This window comes from Thunnus thynnus, chromosome 16 (assembly GCF_963924715.1).
Source record: "Thunnus thynnus chromosome 16, fThuThy2.1, whole genome shotgun sequence".
Lineage (NCBI taxonomy): Eukaryota > Metazoa > Chordata > Actinopteri > Scombriformes > Scombridae > Thunnus > Thunnus thynnus.
Genome location: NC_089532.1, coordinates 15,222,236 through 15,236,766, shown reverse-complemented (window position 1 = coordinate 15,236,766; position 14,531 = coordinate 15,222,236). Strand labels below are relative to the sequence as shown.

The 14,531-nt window shown below is 39.0% G+C and overlaps 1 protein-coding gene across 1 annotated transcript; it reads left to right on the top strand.

The window, feature by feature from the left end:
* The first annotated feature begins 6,580 nt into the window (after window positions 1-6,580).
* On the top strand, window positions 6,581-13,883 carry LOC137199327 (snake venom 5'-nucleotidase-like). The gene is made up of 9 exons (XM_067613548.1): window positions 6,581-7,426; window positions 7,571-7,793; window positions 8,044-8,232; window positions 8,571-8,768; window positions 9,193-9,347; window positions 9,697-9,805; window positions 9,917-10,066; window positions 11,410-11,610; window positions 12,718-13,883. Exons 1-9 carry the CDS (start codon window positions 7,082-7,084, stop codon window positions 12,873-12,875), a joined length of 1,728 nt encoding a protein of 575 aa, XP_067469649.1. The 5' UTR covers window positions 6,581-7,081; the 3' UTR covers window positions 12,876-13,883.
* Window positions 13,884-14,531: the final 648 nt, after the last annotated feature.

Sequence of the window (14,531 nt, the reverse complement as noted above, 5' to 3'; positions counted from 1 at the left end):
TTGAAATAAGTATTTCCAATAATGCTACTTTATATTTCTACTTTTCTACTACACTATTTATCTGATAGCTGTAGTTCCAGATCAAGATTTTAAGTCCAAAACATATTTTTGGGTTTATGAATATTGATACATTGTTATAGATTAAACTACCTAATTATAAAGTAATTAACCAGCTACAATATTTAAAGGATGCTTACAATAATGCAATAATATAATAATACAATAATACAATAGTGTGAAAGGGTCCATGCTGCTTAACACATACTTTAACTTTTGATAATGAAGTACATTTTGCTTACGTTTCCTTTTTTTTTATTATTCAATTTTTAATGACAAATTTTTACTTTGGAGTATTTTTATAGTGTAGTCTCACTACTTTTACAGAATAAGATCCTGCACCACTGTGTATAATCTGAAGGCTGCTTTAAAGCACAATGATAGAACCAGATATAGGACAAATGTTGAGAACCTGTCCCACTGCAGTGCGCCCCAGCCTGGTCTGATGGCATATGTCTCCTTCTGCTCCGCCAATCAGCTCTCGGAGGCATCCAGCTAAAAATGTATCAGAGAGTTTAGAACTGGACTCTTTTTGGGTTGAAACTTTCTAAAACTGATGATGATCCTATGAAGGAGCTGTTGCCACCACGTAGGGGACTATGTCACTTTTTGGAGGGCTTTTTGCCCCATTTTTTGGAGACCCTCAGCGTGCATATTGTGTGGGCCACTCAAGTGAATGAGGTCTGCTTGCTAGTGTTGCGAGTGTTTTAGCACACAGCTTAAGAGGAAGGGAAGAAATGTACACTAAATGCACTGTATAGTGCAGAATTTTATTCCCTGGAGCATGTGACAGGAAATGAGCTAAGTGGTAACTGCTGATTGATAACAGGCCTGCATTACTGTGGTCAGACTCATTTTGGCTTAAGTGGAAGAGGCCGAGTCCATTTAGAAACTGTATGGTCAGATGAGAAAATGACTGCAGGCAGTTATCATTTTTATCAACACTCTGAAGAGCTAGAGCCGGTCCACACATGGCAGAAAAGGAAGCAAGCGTAGAAATTGATTTATTAAGCTGTGGCGACGATGCTGCAGTGATACCATTGTGTCAATCACTGAGGATTTGTTGCATAATGCAAAGCATTCTCCCTCTAAACATCAACGGTATGCAACTACAGTATCACAGATGGCCTCATTTTAACAATTAAGGGAAGATTACCCAGCGGTATAGATCGCAAACATTGTAATTGACATGTTGCTCTGAGATGTGAGCAGAGGAGGACTTGAGTTTGCGTGATGAAAATTGATTATTGCCTCCTTGAGGAATAAGCTGATTTTGTTTGTGTGTGTATGTTTGCTTACATACGTGTGAAGTTCATGTGCTGAAAAACACAGGAGGCGACCTGGCTAATCCTCAGTGGGCAGACAAGTGCTAATAGCACACATCAGTGTTGGTGTGGGTGATGGCTCGTGGAGTGTGAAAAGGAGAAGCTACTGAGGGGCACGAGGTTGATGTTTGGCTCTGTTAGAAACAAGCTACACTGAAATTTATCACCCTGTCAGCAATATCTGAAAATCAAGGTTGGGGTACATTGTTATGTATGTAATGTAAATGTTAGAAATTCTTGTTAAAGGTGAACTGCAGCTGCTGTTTCATTCCAGGAACAACTCAAGAGTCTAGAACAGATGATTAATTGGGTAAACACTTGCCCATGAACACCCACTAGCAGAAAGTTAACCCACTCCACCACAGCTGCATTTACTGAAAGTTTACATGGAATAAAAGATTATGGTATCACAGAGAGAGTCTGTACAATGAATTGCCTCCTTTAGAGCCCCCCAAGGAGCGCTAAACAGGAGAAAGCAGGAGGACTTAGTGTTCCTCAATGGCTGGAGAAACCCAATATCCCTCTGTGTGTGTTTGTGAAGAATGTTTATACCTCAGCTTCATAAGTACAACACCATCTGTCTAACTGTGTCAACTCCTGTGTCAAACTGCACCAGATGCAACCTTTAGCAGTCTTGTGGGCTGTTCTGCACCAAATACTGCAAACTGTTTCATGTCAAGCCTACACCAGTTGGTGTTGCTGGCTTCTCTTTCAGGCCCATCGCTTTCGGGCAGCACTGGGGTGCAATGGCCCCCGTGACACATCTTGTGCTCCCCCACCCGTACCCACCTATCTATGCCATGTTGCACCCTCCATCTGACAAAATTAAAGAAAAAAATATGTGTTTTGAATTGGCGGTTACATTTGAGATTATGCAGATAAAACCTGTTTTTGTGCATAATTTAATTGTGATTTAACAGCCTAATTTAAGAGGTGCACCATAACCATCAAATCTCACACATAACCGCGAGATTAAGGGTGACCCACAAGGTTAAAGGTTAAGCTCGCCGCTCAAAACAGTACATAGTTGTTTGTATAGGTTGCATTAGATAAATACGTACATAAAACATCAAAGTATCGCTTTTATTATTTTTGGAAAGTGTCCAAAAAGTTAAAAGCATGAACTGAGTGCTTTTGTGATTGTTGACAACTGATGTGGCCCCTGAGGGTTAATATGAGGGGTTCTCTTGTCACACAGTGATATTGGCATTTTTTCCCTGTAAAAATATAGATTTCCAACCATGTTTAAAGTCCAGTCCCCCTGTGAAAATTAAATGCCTCCCTGTTCAGTTTGTCTGTTCATATGTAAAACTACAATTGTGATTAAGTGTGCTGTTTGATCTTGAGGACCTTTAAAGGTACCCTGTAGAGTTTTTGACCACTAGTGGCACTATAGAGCAAAGTTCTGATGAGCAGGCCCCATTTTGTTTGCATCTTATACTCCACTAGCTTGCACATAGTGTTGCCAACTTAGCAACTTTTAAGACCCTTTTATAGCATTTTATTTTTTCAAAAAAGACATGACATGACATGAAATAACATGTAAGAAGTGACAGAAAACACATGACTCATGACTGTCACAGCTAAAAAGTGTCTTCAAAAGCCAAAATAGTTAATTGATTTCTTCAAGTTACAAGCAGTGGTATAAAAAGTACAGTTGTTTACTCAGTTTTATTAACATTCACTGTGAGGTTCAGTTACTGATGAGGACATATCAGCCATTAACGAATTGGTGGCTTGTACTGTTTGTGGTTATGTCTTTAGTCTGTCCACTGAGGGGTGCTGGTGGGTGGAGGGCATTGTATCAACACAACAGACAAATAAGTTCAGCACTTTTACTCCATATAGATTGTAGAGAGTAGTGATTCATTCATTCATGAAACTGAGGGGAGGAGGAAACTCTACAGTGAAGGGCACTTAATAAATATTATTCTTTCTGTGTTATGCTACCTATAATTGTCTCTTGAAGTGTCTCTTCATAATTTATTCTGGGAAGGAGAGCCTCCATTAATAGAAGCCTAGCTCTTCCAGAAAAAAGACAAAATAAATAAATACAACTATGAGATACTAAATCAAAATTAAGATAGAAATGAAATATTTTGACTTAATTAAAATTATGAGAAACTGAGTTAAAGTTAGTCAATTTTACTTAATCTCAAGCAAAGAGAAGAGATGCTTTACCAGGGTTTAACCACGAGCTGCCTTCCATAAAGTCCATCAACTTTAAAATACAATAAATAGTCTACTAAATGCAAATTTATAGAGACTCTCATGCTGAGATGGCTGGTTAGCCCAAAGTCCACTTTTCATCATCACTGAAAAAGGTATTAAGCCAAAATTGCGATCCGTCTATATATCTACATAATTAGTGTCTAACTAAACTCTTGCTCTCTAGCTGGTGTTTATCCTTTATCCTTGGTAATAATGCAGTTATAAATGTTAGTAAACATTATTAACTTTTAATCTATCTAAAGTAATTAATAAATGGATTTTGGTCCAGATCCTCCTGCAACCGTTTTCCAGAGGGTAAGTGGTCATACAATAAACCCAAAATTTGTTCTTATTAATGACCTTAAAGTGATCTAGCACACATTTATTGACCATTAAAACCATTAGTTATAACATATACAACTTTATGATTTCCCTGTAAAATTAGTCATTAGTAAACTTTTTAGTGTCACTACTGTAATTTACTTTAACAGTTAATTACTGTAAAAATTACAGTATTCAGCTGTAGAATGATGTTTACAGGTTGATACTATAGCTAGGCCTGCAGTAATATACTGTATTTTCAGTGTTGCTATTGTGGTCTACATTAACACTTTCTTACTGGAAATGCTACAGTAAACAACTGAAACATTTTCTTCTTATTCATATTAAATAAAAACAACTATAAATGTGTCTTCAATCTTAATCTTAATGGTCCAGTAATGAGATCAGCTCAGTTTTACATTTAAAAATGCATAACCCTTAACATGTGGCACAAAAGTGACATGTTTATGGAACTGAGCATTTATTCGTTCAAGTATACATATTTGAAAAAATAACTCTCAAGTTTGCCCTTTCAAAGGGGGTCAATGTAAATCTGTTAATTATAATATCCTGAGCTGTCAGCAAAACTTAGTCTTGAGTCTAAACAGTAACTGCTTTGCAAACTACTGTTTAAAAAAAGCACAAATAAACAGACTGCAGGATACACAGTTTGTAATGCCTTCAAATGTCCTGTTTTAATTGGCAGATGTCAGCATCCAGGCTTCCAGGCTCACAGCTCAGTGAGTGAGAATGAAACTAGAATGAAAATCGAGCGAGAGAATGGAAATAAAACAAATGAATGGCAGAAAGAGAAACATTTTACACAAGAAGTTCCCTTTATGAACTTCCCTTTATGAAGTGATGTCAAGTTCTTCAGAAGAGTAGTGAGGAGGATTCACTGTGAGCTTGTTTGTCTTCTTAGGCATTACTTTCCCCAGCTCGCCTCTGTTCCCCTCTCAGCTTAATCACAATGAAGTACCTAAAACCACATGTAACACTTGTATGAGCAAACAATATTGCCCAGAAATAATAATAATAATAATAATAATAATAATAATAATAATAATAATAATAATAATAATAATAATAACACAGTTACAAAGTGTTTTACAATAAAAACAAAACACATTAAAAACAGAGAGATTAAAACAAACTAAAAGCCATAAAATATTCACAATATAAAATACAAAGGGAGTAAAATGCAAAATAATACATAATAAACATTAAAAACAAATAAAGTCAAGTAAAATAAGCAGGCAGCTCAGGTAAAATGCTTTATGATAAAAGTAGGTTGTAGGAGGTGACTTGAAAGACACTGACTGACTCAGTCTTATTCCTCGGACAGGTCACTCCAGAGCCTCGGGCCCTGATGGCAAAGACTCCGTCCCCTTTAGTTTTCAGCCTGGACTTTGGAAGAGACAGAAGACCTCTGCCTGAGGATCTCAAACTACACAAAAGTTCATAAGGGATTAGAAGATCTAAAATATAATCTGGAGCCAGGTCATGAAGAGCCTTAAAGGTAATCAATAAGATCTTAAAATCAATCCTAAAACATGATTGTGATTGTGCCTGGCAACTGAGTTCTGTATAGTCTGTAGTTTTTTGATTAAGATAAGAGGCTGTTGCAAGGCTGCAAATAAAATAAGATAAGATACGATAAGATGAAACTTTATTGATCCCTCAAAGGGAAATTTAGGCATTACAGCAGCAAACTACAAGTAACAATCAGGCAACAAACACAACATATGAATGTCTATATAAATAAATAACGCACACAAAAACAGCAAATACATGGCAGCCAAAAGTGCAAAAACCCGAGATGTAGCTGCTCCAAAGTGACACGTGCAAGGATATGTAAAAAAATGACCTGGAGTTGGGTGGTTCAGTGTGAGGAGATGTAACACATATCAGTAGTATTACTAATAATATGATAATATTACTACTACTACCACCACTAATGATACCAGTATGACCAGTCTGAGCAGTGATGACTGCTGTTGTAGAATCTGATAGCTGCAGGGACAAAAGATCTGCAGAGCCGCTCCTTAGAACAGATTGGGTGGAGCAGCCTGTTGCTGAGGGAGCTGCCCAGGGCACAAAGGTACTCACACAGGGGGTGGGAGGTGTTGTCAAGGTTGGCCCGGAGTGTAGTCATCATCCTCCTCTCACTCACCACCTCAAAGGTGTCCAGGGAGCACCCTATGACAGATCGAGCCCTGCTAATCAGCTTATTCAGTCTCTTTTTTTCTGTTGCAGCAATGCTACTGCCCCAGCAGACAACCGCATAAAAGATGACTGGTGCCACCACTGAGTCATAGAATGACTTCAGAAGTGGTCCCTGTACACTAAAGGACCTCAGTCTCCTCAATAGGTAGAGACGACTCTGGCCCTTTTTGTACAGGGCTGTGGTGTTCTCTGTCCAGTCCAGCTTGCACTTGATAGTGCCAGGGGAGTCACATGAATAGGTTGCCTAGAGGGGCTAGGAGACGGTAGTGTGGGAGGGGGTGGTCTGTGGACTAGAGTTGGGGCAGGAATCTGGAGGTTGAAGTGAGTGTGGTGGCGGAGTGGGAAGGGGTGGCAGAGACATGTCACAGAGTAAAGTGGAGGTCTGAGGGGAAGAGTCAGAGTCAAACCTGTTGATAAACAGATTTAACCTGCCCAATCCACATCCCCCACCAGCTGTCCGCTCCTGGATTCTTTGTATCCAGAGATACTCTTCATGCCACTCCAGACATAGCATAAGCTGTTCTGTTGAAGTTTCTCCTTCATCTTCCTCATGTAGCAGTCCTGGTTTGATCCCACAAAGGAGAATGAACGATGGTTATATGATGCTGATGGTTGCATGTGGCTTAACTGTGTCCCTCCACTACTGTATTTTACCGTCAAATCTTACAGTAGCCATCGGTTAACATCTGTTCTTGGTTTTGGCTCCAAAAAGCATCAAAATGTATTTCACCGTATTTAGAAAGAAAAAAGCTACCTTACTGTTTGAATTTGGCTGTTTTTACATTTTTTTCCTTGGTTGGAACGGGTTCGCATGGATACAGACGTTTTCTAACATATTGTGATCCTAGAGTATCCTCCCCACTTAAGAGGGAAAGCCCACGCCTTTTTTTCTTGTGCTATACATTCTTGGTCACTGGTGCGTTTTTACGCACAGCCACACGATGAGCGTCTGGAAGTGTCGGCGCGCTCCCTTCACCTCCCTCTGCCTCTTTCTGCTTTTAAACATTTTGGGTCGAGGGTCGACTTTCGAGCTGACACTGCTTCACACCAACGACAACCATGCACGGATCGAGGAGACCAGCGTGGACTCGGGGAAATGTCCAGCCGGTGGTCCCTGCTTCGCTGGGGTCGCCAGGAGGTTCACCAAAGTGTCGGAGATCCGGAAAAAGGAGAAGAATGTGTTGTTTCTGGATGCTGGAGACCAGTTTCAGGGAACTGTCTGGTTTAACTACTATAAAGGCGCTGAAGCAGCGTACTTTATGAACAAACTAGGTTATGACGCTATGGTAAACATTCTTTTAATCGTGATTTTAAATGTGAATCAGAAATAAACATGACTGAACTGCGCGTTGGAAGAATGGTCATTAATTGAAAAAAATATTGAATCAGTTTTATAAAAATCCATGTTCATGTTGTTTTTGTGTTCATAGGCTTTTGGAAACCATGAGTTTGACAATGGGGTGGAGGGTCTGATCCAGCCCTTCCTCCAGAATGTAAATTGTTCTGTGGTGAGCGCCAACATAAAACCTGACCAGACTCTGGCAACAAAACTCAGCGGCTACTACAAGCCATACACAGTCATCAGTGTGGGCTCAGAGAACGTGGCTGTGGTCGGATACACCACTGCAGAGACGCCATTCTTATCCATGCCAGGTAAAACATGTTCATCAACATCATATGGAAGTTAGTAAGAAAGTGTTGCATGCAGCACTTCATGTGCACAATGAGTTTAAGTTTTATTAGGGCAGTACCTGAGATTTTTCCTTCTGTTTAATGTTCAACAGATGCTATTCAATTCTTTTTTAACCTTTATCAGTCTGTTAATTAGTCACAATTTTTCTCACCACTATTTAGTTAATGTAAACTTAGTAAATTCCCTTTCTCTCTCTTTTCTGTGCTTAAGGCCAACACCTAAAGTTTGAGGATGAGGTGAAGGAGCTCCAAGTTCAGGTTGATAAGCTGGAGACTTTGGGCTATAATAAGATCATCGCCCTGGGACACTCTGGCTTTGATGTGGATCAAGATATCGCCAAGCGAGTGAGAGGAGTTGATGTTGTCATTGGAGGACACACCAACACTTTCCTTTATACTGGTAATTGTACTGTACTGTACTCTCCTCTAATTTATTTTGTTGGATAAGGTTTATATTAGTTGAAATTCACACTGGTAACTCTTAACTGGGATTGATTTTTATCAGAAATCTTTCTTACTTTTTTACTCTTTTTTAACTGTCACACTACACTCTATATATACTATACTATACTATATACAGTATATGTATATATAAGCACATATATGTAATGTGCTTCACAGATGCATGAAATAAGTTTAAAACTGTAAGAGCAGAAGCATGGTTTCCCTTACCTGTTACCACTGCAACAGGAAGTGAGAAGCAGTGCACAGCAAACCTCAAACTGTTTCTCGCTGCAGGAAAGCCCCCATCCACCGAAGTGCCAGCAGGTCCGTACCCTTTCATGGTGACGTCTAATGATGGGAGAAACGTACCGGTGGTCCAGGCGTTTGCATTTGGGAAATACCTTGGATACTTGAAGGTTACCTTTGACAAAGCTGGGAACGTGGTAAAAGCTGATGGGAACCCCATCCTAATGGACAGCAGCATACCTCAAGGTAAACTGCAGAAGCAGCCTGTGCTTCAGTAATTACACACGGCCCATGTTAGACTTTGGTGCGTCACCGCTTGAAAGGACAAAGTTGAAATCAGTCGTTAAATCAAATATAATGTTAAAATGACTTGATGTGATGTTAAGATATGTCAAGCCATGTCTGTCTGCATTTCTCAAGTAAATAAATAATTAAGTGTACATCCTGGAATAATTTTGGAAATTGATGATGTTTACACAGCTGCTGAAACAAAAGTTTGGACTTCCACCTTTAGATTATTCATTAAAAAACACCATGGAACATTATAATGCATGCTCTGTCTGCTAAACTATTGCAGCTTTCTTGTGGTTTCATTTAAAATGCAATAAGCTTGTCTCATGTTTTCTTAAATCATTGTTTTCATAAGCTTAATTTTTTTTTAAACTCTAAGACCCAGAGATCCTTGCTGACATTGAAATGTGGAAGAAGGGCTTGGCTCAGTTCTCCTCACAGTACGTTGGGCAGACGTTAGTCTACCTCAATGGGACATTTGAGGATTGTCGATTTCGGGAGTGTAACCTTGGAAACATGATTTGTGATGCTATGGTAATAATTACAAGCAACCTTCAGTACATTCATTCAGCCAGTCATTCACATATTTTAAAGGTTTTAGCTGCTCACTCACTCTGTTGTTTACTTTATTAACCACGTGACAAAAGGATTTTTTTTCTGGCATACATGAACATGTTTTCTGTAACAGAGACCATCAACTTCACCCTGTTTGTAAGCTCAGATCCTGTCTGTGCATGTCCAGTGTTTAACATTAGAAGGGAATTCATGGAATTGAGAAGGCTGAAGGGATTTGGAGGGGCTGACGTAAATACCACTCACCAGATCTCCAGGAAGTCCCCAGTCAACATGTAACATTTTCTTTTCTATTGTGTTGTGTTGTCAGATTTATCACAATTTAAAGCATTCAAGTGAGCAGCAGTGGAATCATGTGGGCATATGCATGCTGAATAGTGGAGCCATACGGGCAGCTATAAACGAGCGCTACAACAATGGTACTTTAACAGATTTTTCTACAGAATAATGTAGAGTTTCACTACAAAGGCCACTTATTGTATTTGAACTGGCCGCAGCTGTTTTTATAATGTACTTACTCTTGCTCTTAGGTACCATAACTATGGAAGAGGTTCTCACCGTCTTACCATTTGGAGGAACCTTTGACTTGGTCCAGATAAAGGGATCAACAGTGAAAAAAGCATTTGAACACTCCATTCACAGATATGGAAGCATGTCTGGAGAATTTCTGCAAGTCTCAGGTGTCCTTGCGCTCCTGTGCTCATCTACCAACACTGTTTTATAATTGAGTGACTCTTAGAATAATATTAAAGGATATGGTTGGCAGTTTTCTGCAGTACCAGTCAAAAGTTTGGACACACCTTCCCAGAATGAGAAAGTGTATCCAAACTTTTGACTGGTACTATGTATTTTTCCTCTTTCTTTCTTTTCTTTCCTTTTTCTTTCTTCTGTGCGTGTATCCAAAGCTTGATATATCATATTCTTCTGTGCCACAGAGCTCCGTTGTTGTCCAAAAACTATTAAAAACATGAGAATGAGCCATACTGTTGCACTGGGTTACCGCCCCAAAGATTACTGCCATGGTAGTTTGTTTCAGTGATCACATTTTCAGTCTCTAGAGAGTAGTTCTATGTAAGACAGATGCCACATATGCATGTGCGGGAATGTGGTTCTGTTTACAGAGCTTCACTAGCTTATTGTGCTACATATCACAACCTCTTGACTTTGTACTACATTGTAAATTTCTCAAAGAACTTCAGTACAAAGTCAAAAGCACTGTAAACGGAACTGTGTTCTCACGCACACGCAGTGGCATCTGCCGTACATGGAACTACTCTCCTGAGACTAAAAATGTGATCGCTGTTACTAGTCTTTGGAGCCATTTCTAAACAATCTAACATGCCTGCAGTCTGCATGCTGAAGGAAGATATCACCCAGTGCAGCAGTGTGGCTCATTTATGCATTTCTAATAGTTTTTGGACAATAGCTGAGGTCTGCGGCACAGAAGAATAAGATATATCAGGCTTTGATACACACACAATACTTTCAAGTAGGATGAGTTAATTGTTGGTTTGGCTCTGCACATTTGTTGACAATAAGAAAAATATAGAAAATTGCCAACCTTATCCTTTTAACTAATAGCTTACCTTCTCTGTTCAGTTTTTGTATTCAAGAAGTAGTAGTCTGGATGAGTGTTAGATGAGAAGATTGATACCACTCTAATGTTTGTACGGTAAATATGAAGCTTGAATTACCTTAACTTAGCACAAAGACTGGAAACAGGGGGAAACAGCTAGCCTAGGTCTGTCTGAAGGTAACGATATGTGACTAACAGCACCTCTAAAGCTCACTTATTAACAAGTTATATCTTATTTGTTTAATCCACATAAAAACCACTGTGTAAAAACCATGATTTGTATTTCTACAGCGTGGGAAGCAATTAGCCTAAAACCAGGAAGCATTTGGAAACAGCTAAGCTAAACAGCTAACTATTCCTCTGTTTTACTTGTTACTAATGTGCATCGAGAACATTAATACTTAAGTAAACGTAACATATCCATTGTTTTCTCTTTGACATTTCCAGGCATTCATGTGGAGTATGACCTCTCTAGGCCAGTAAACGAGCGTGTCGTGTCTGTGTCCATGCTGTGCACTAAGTGCCGTGTGCCCAAGTATGAACCATTGGACCTGGAGGAGACCTACACTGTGGTCATGCCTTCATACATAGTGGGCGGAGGTGATGGCTTCACTATGATCAAGGAGGAGTTGCTAAAACACAACACAGGTGGGAAGCAGAGGTGGTTCAGTAATGTGATTGTGTGAGATGAGATTACTTGAAATGAAAGTTCCTTTTTGTTTGTAAGGTAAATGTGTTTAGTGTGATGTATAAAGACAGCCTATTTCAGTACTTCCAGAAAAATATCTACAAGCTGAGCAAGGAGACAGTGTTTGCCAACCAATGCTTTTGATGGACTCTGGGAGAATATTTGGAAGATAAAGTCAAATTGAATCATCAGTGCTTATTATAGGGGATATATAGGAGTTTAAAGAGTGCAAAACACTTGGGAGGCATGTGAAATTTCTGTATTGACTACTAGACTTGCAACCACACATCACATTTAAGTGTCTTTGCAAAAGCACTTGAGAAGTGAATTTCCCAAACAGGTCAGCGAGAGCGCAGAGATGAAAGAGAGGAAATGGTTTTAGTCCAAACAATTCTTAATGCACAATGGATGTGAATGCATTTTTGTTTGATGGAAGAAACCAATGACTGCAGCTTATCATATGGCCTAGGAAAGAGTGCCTGTACATACATTTAAGAAAGCCAGTTAAATACTATTATTATTTATTGAACTTACTTAAACTCAGTCTGGTGAGTATGTTTTGATATGGCTCTATACTGCAGCTGTCTCATACTTGCAAACACAGCTTGTAGCACTGTAAAGCACTGAGAACAGGTACTTTTAAACATGCGCAGAAAGGAGTAGTGCCAACATGGCTGAGGTGTCTGTTTGCATTTTCCCAGTAAACAACAACACACACACAGCCAGATGCAACATTAGATCACAAGACCAGAGCCACTGGGAAGCCAAGAGAGAATTGGCATCCTCAGGAAGATATGTCATTCCAACAGTGACGGCTCACATTGACCTGGGGAGAGGCAGCTGGCTGGAGTGCTAGGGGGGCAGGTGGTTATGATAGGGGTTGGGGAGGGTCGGTGCGCCAGTCATGGAAGCAGATATTCACGATATCTGCTTCCATGACTGGTGAACTCACAGAACACCAAAAACATCCGGATGACAAAACAAGAGGTCATGAATCAGGCCCCTGATGATGGAGATGGAAAATATTTTTTAAAAACTAACCAAGCTGTTTTTCCCACCTCTTGTAGGTGATATGGACATTACTGTTTTCTCCAAATACATCACAGACATGAAGCGCGTGTACCCTGCCGTGGAAGGCCGGATCACTTTCAGGAACTCGGCTGTCTTTGCAGCCCACAGCCTCTTCTTGTTGCTGCAGGGTTTATGTCTGTCCCTGACCCTCTGATTGGCTTTGTGCAATCCGGGAAACTGTGATAAACTGAAGGGCAAGTTTGGAAACTCCTCTGGGACTTGCTTAACTGCCTTTCCATCTCGCTGCCTTCAAGGATAACTAGCAGACAACAGTAATCCCAGGTTCAGCCTCAGGGTAAGTTCAATAGCCAGACAGCATTTTTTCTAATCCCACGAATCAGCTGATGATTTAAACAGCTGTTTAAAGGAGTTCTGTACACTATTTTACACAAAAATGTGTTAGATGAACAACTTAAATATGGAAAAAGTATAGAAATTGAAAGTGCATGTCAGTTTAGTATCTGAAAAAAACTGAAAAAATACCCTCACCTTCTTATGAATGTCTAAAATCCAAGACAGTGTACAGACAATGCTTTACTTTATAGTATAAACTGCAGGGCAATGTCCAGCTTCTTGGTGAGATAGTGATCAGAGGGAAGGCTGTGGGACTGCTTGACCTCTGCCTCCACTCACTGAATAGCCATGAACTCCAAAGTGTTTATACATCTGAATTCAAATGAACTTACTTAAATTTAGTTCCAGTTCATTGGACACCACTTACTCAGAAAGTTAACACAGCACGGTTATTGTTTATAAAACCTTAGCTATTTGACATCAAGTTGTTCATCAAGTTCAGACACAAATGTATTGCTACACAGCAATATATTGTAAATATGAGCCTTAAATAAGCTGTCATTTTTTAATTTGTTTTCATGGGTGAATTATCTTTTTGAGAATCTGCCAGTATACATGTACGCAGAGAGAAGACACACTGAGGTGGAAGAAGTAAACACTTGTTCAGAATCTGTTAAACACTGAAGTTTTGCGGTTGTTAAACTGATATAACAGATATGTTTTTTTTATGTTGTAATTTTGTGTTATATGTACTACTGGGAAACTACTATGAATGTGTCAGTTGTAATCATCTTTGTTCATTTCAAAGTCATCTTTATAAAGTACTTTATTGTAAGTTTATCATAATAAATTGAAAATGGAAATGGAAGGTGTTCTCTCACTTTTTTGCATATTGAAAGAACAGCCTGTTGTGATGACAAGTCAAAATGAGTCATGACTTTTGTGAATCCTTTCATTTCATGTGCATAGAGCTATAGGCCTGCAATTAATGATTATTCCATCATTCCTTGTATCTTAGCTAATAATCAAGTTTTTATTATGTACTAAATGATGTTATTGAATCTATAGTATTTTAATGTATTTAAGTTAGTGAGCCAAGTACCATCTTAGACTATCTAATTAACTGTAACATATCTCATAATATAGTGCAATGACATCAAACTGGTGAAAGCAGCAAATCTCCAAATCAAATATTCAGATTTTTTACTTGAGTATCATTCAGCTAATCATAAATGGACCCAATTGGAGTACTAAGAGACATTTGCATTTAGCAGTAAACTAAATGTTAAGCTGCCACTTGGAATTACAGATGTCATAAATCATGATCATTCATTTAATTATAAACTGTAACATACTTAATTTTTTCCATCTTGCTTTTCTGTATGAAATTAAAAATAGTTCCTTTCCTCATCATTTCTTCCTGATTTATCTTTTAGCACAGTCTTTAAGATGGTATCACTACAGCCACTACAGCGTGGCTCTGAAAGCTTAGCTGAACATAACTGAAAATTTAAAC

Bases quoted from the DNA above. Each gene is read 5' to 3' on its own strand.
- LOC137199327 (XM_067613548.1), top strand. From the start codon at position 7,082: ATGAGCGTCTGGAAGTGTCGGCGCGCTCCCTTCACCTCCCTCTGCCTC. The intron at 8,769-9,192 runs GTAAACTGCAGA...TTAAACTCTAAG, and splicing joins GGACAGCAGCATACCTCAAG to ACCCAGAGATCCTTGCTGAC. The intron at 11,611-12,717 runs GTGGGAAGCAGA...CACCTCTTGTAG, and splicing joins GTTGCTAAAACACAACACAG to GTGATATGGACATTACTGTT.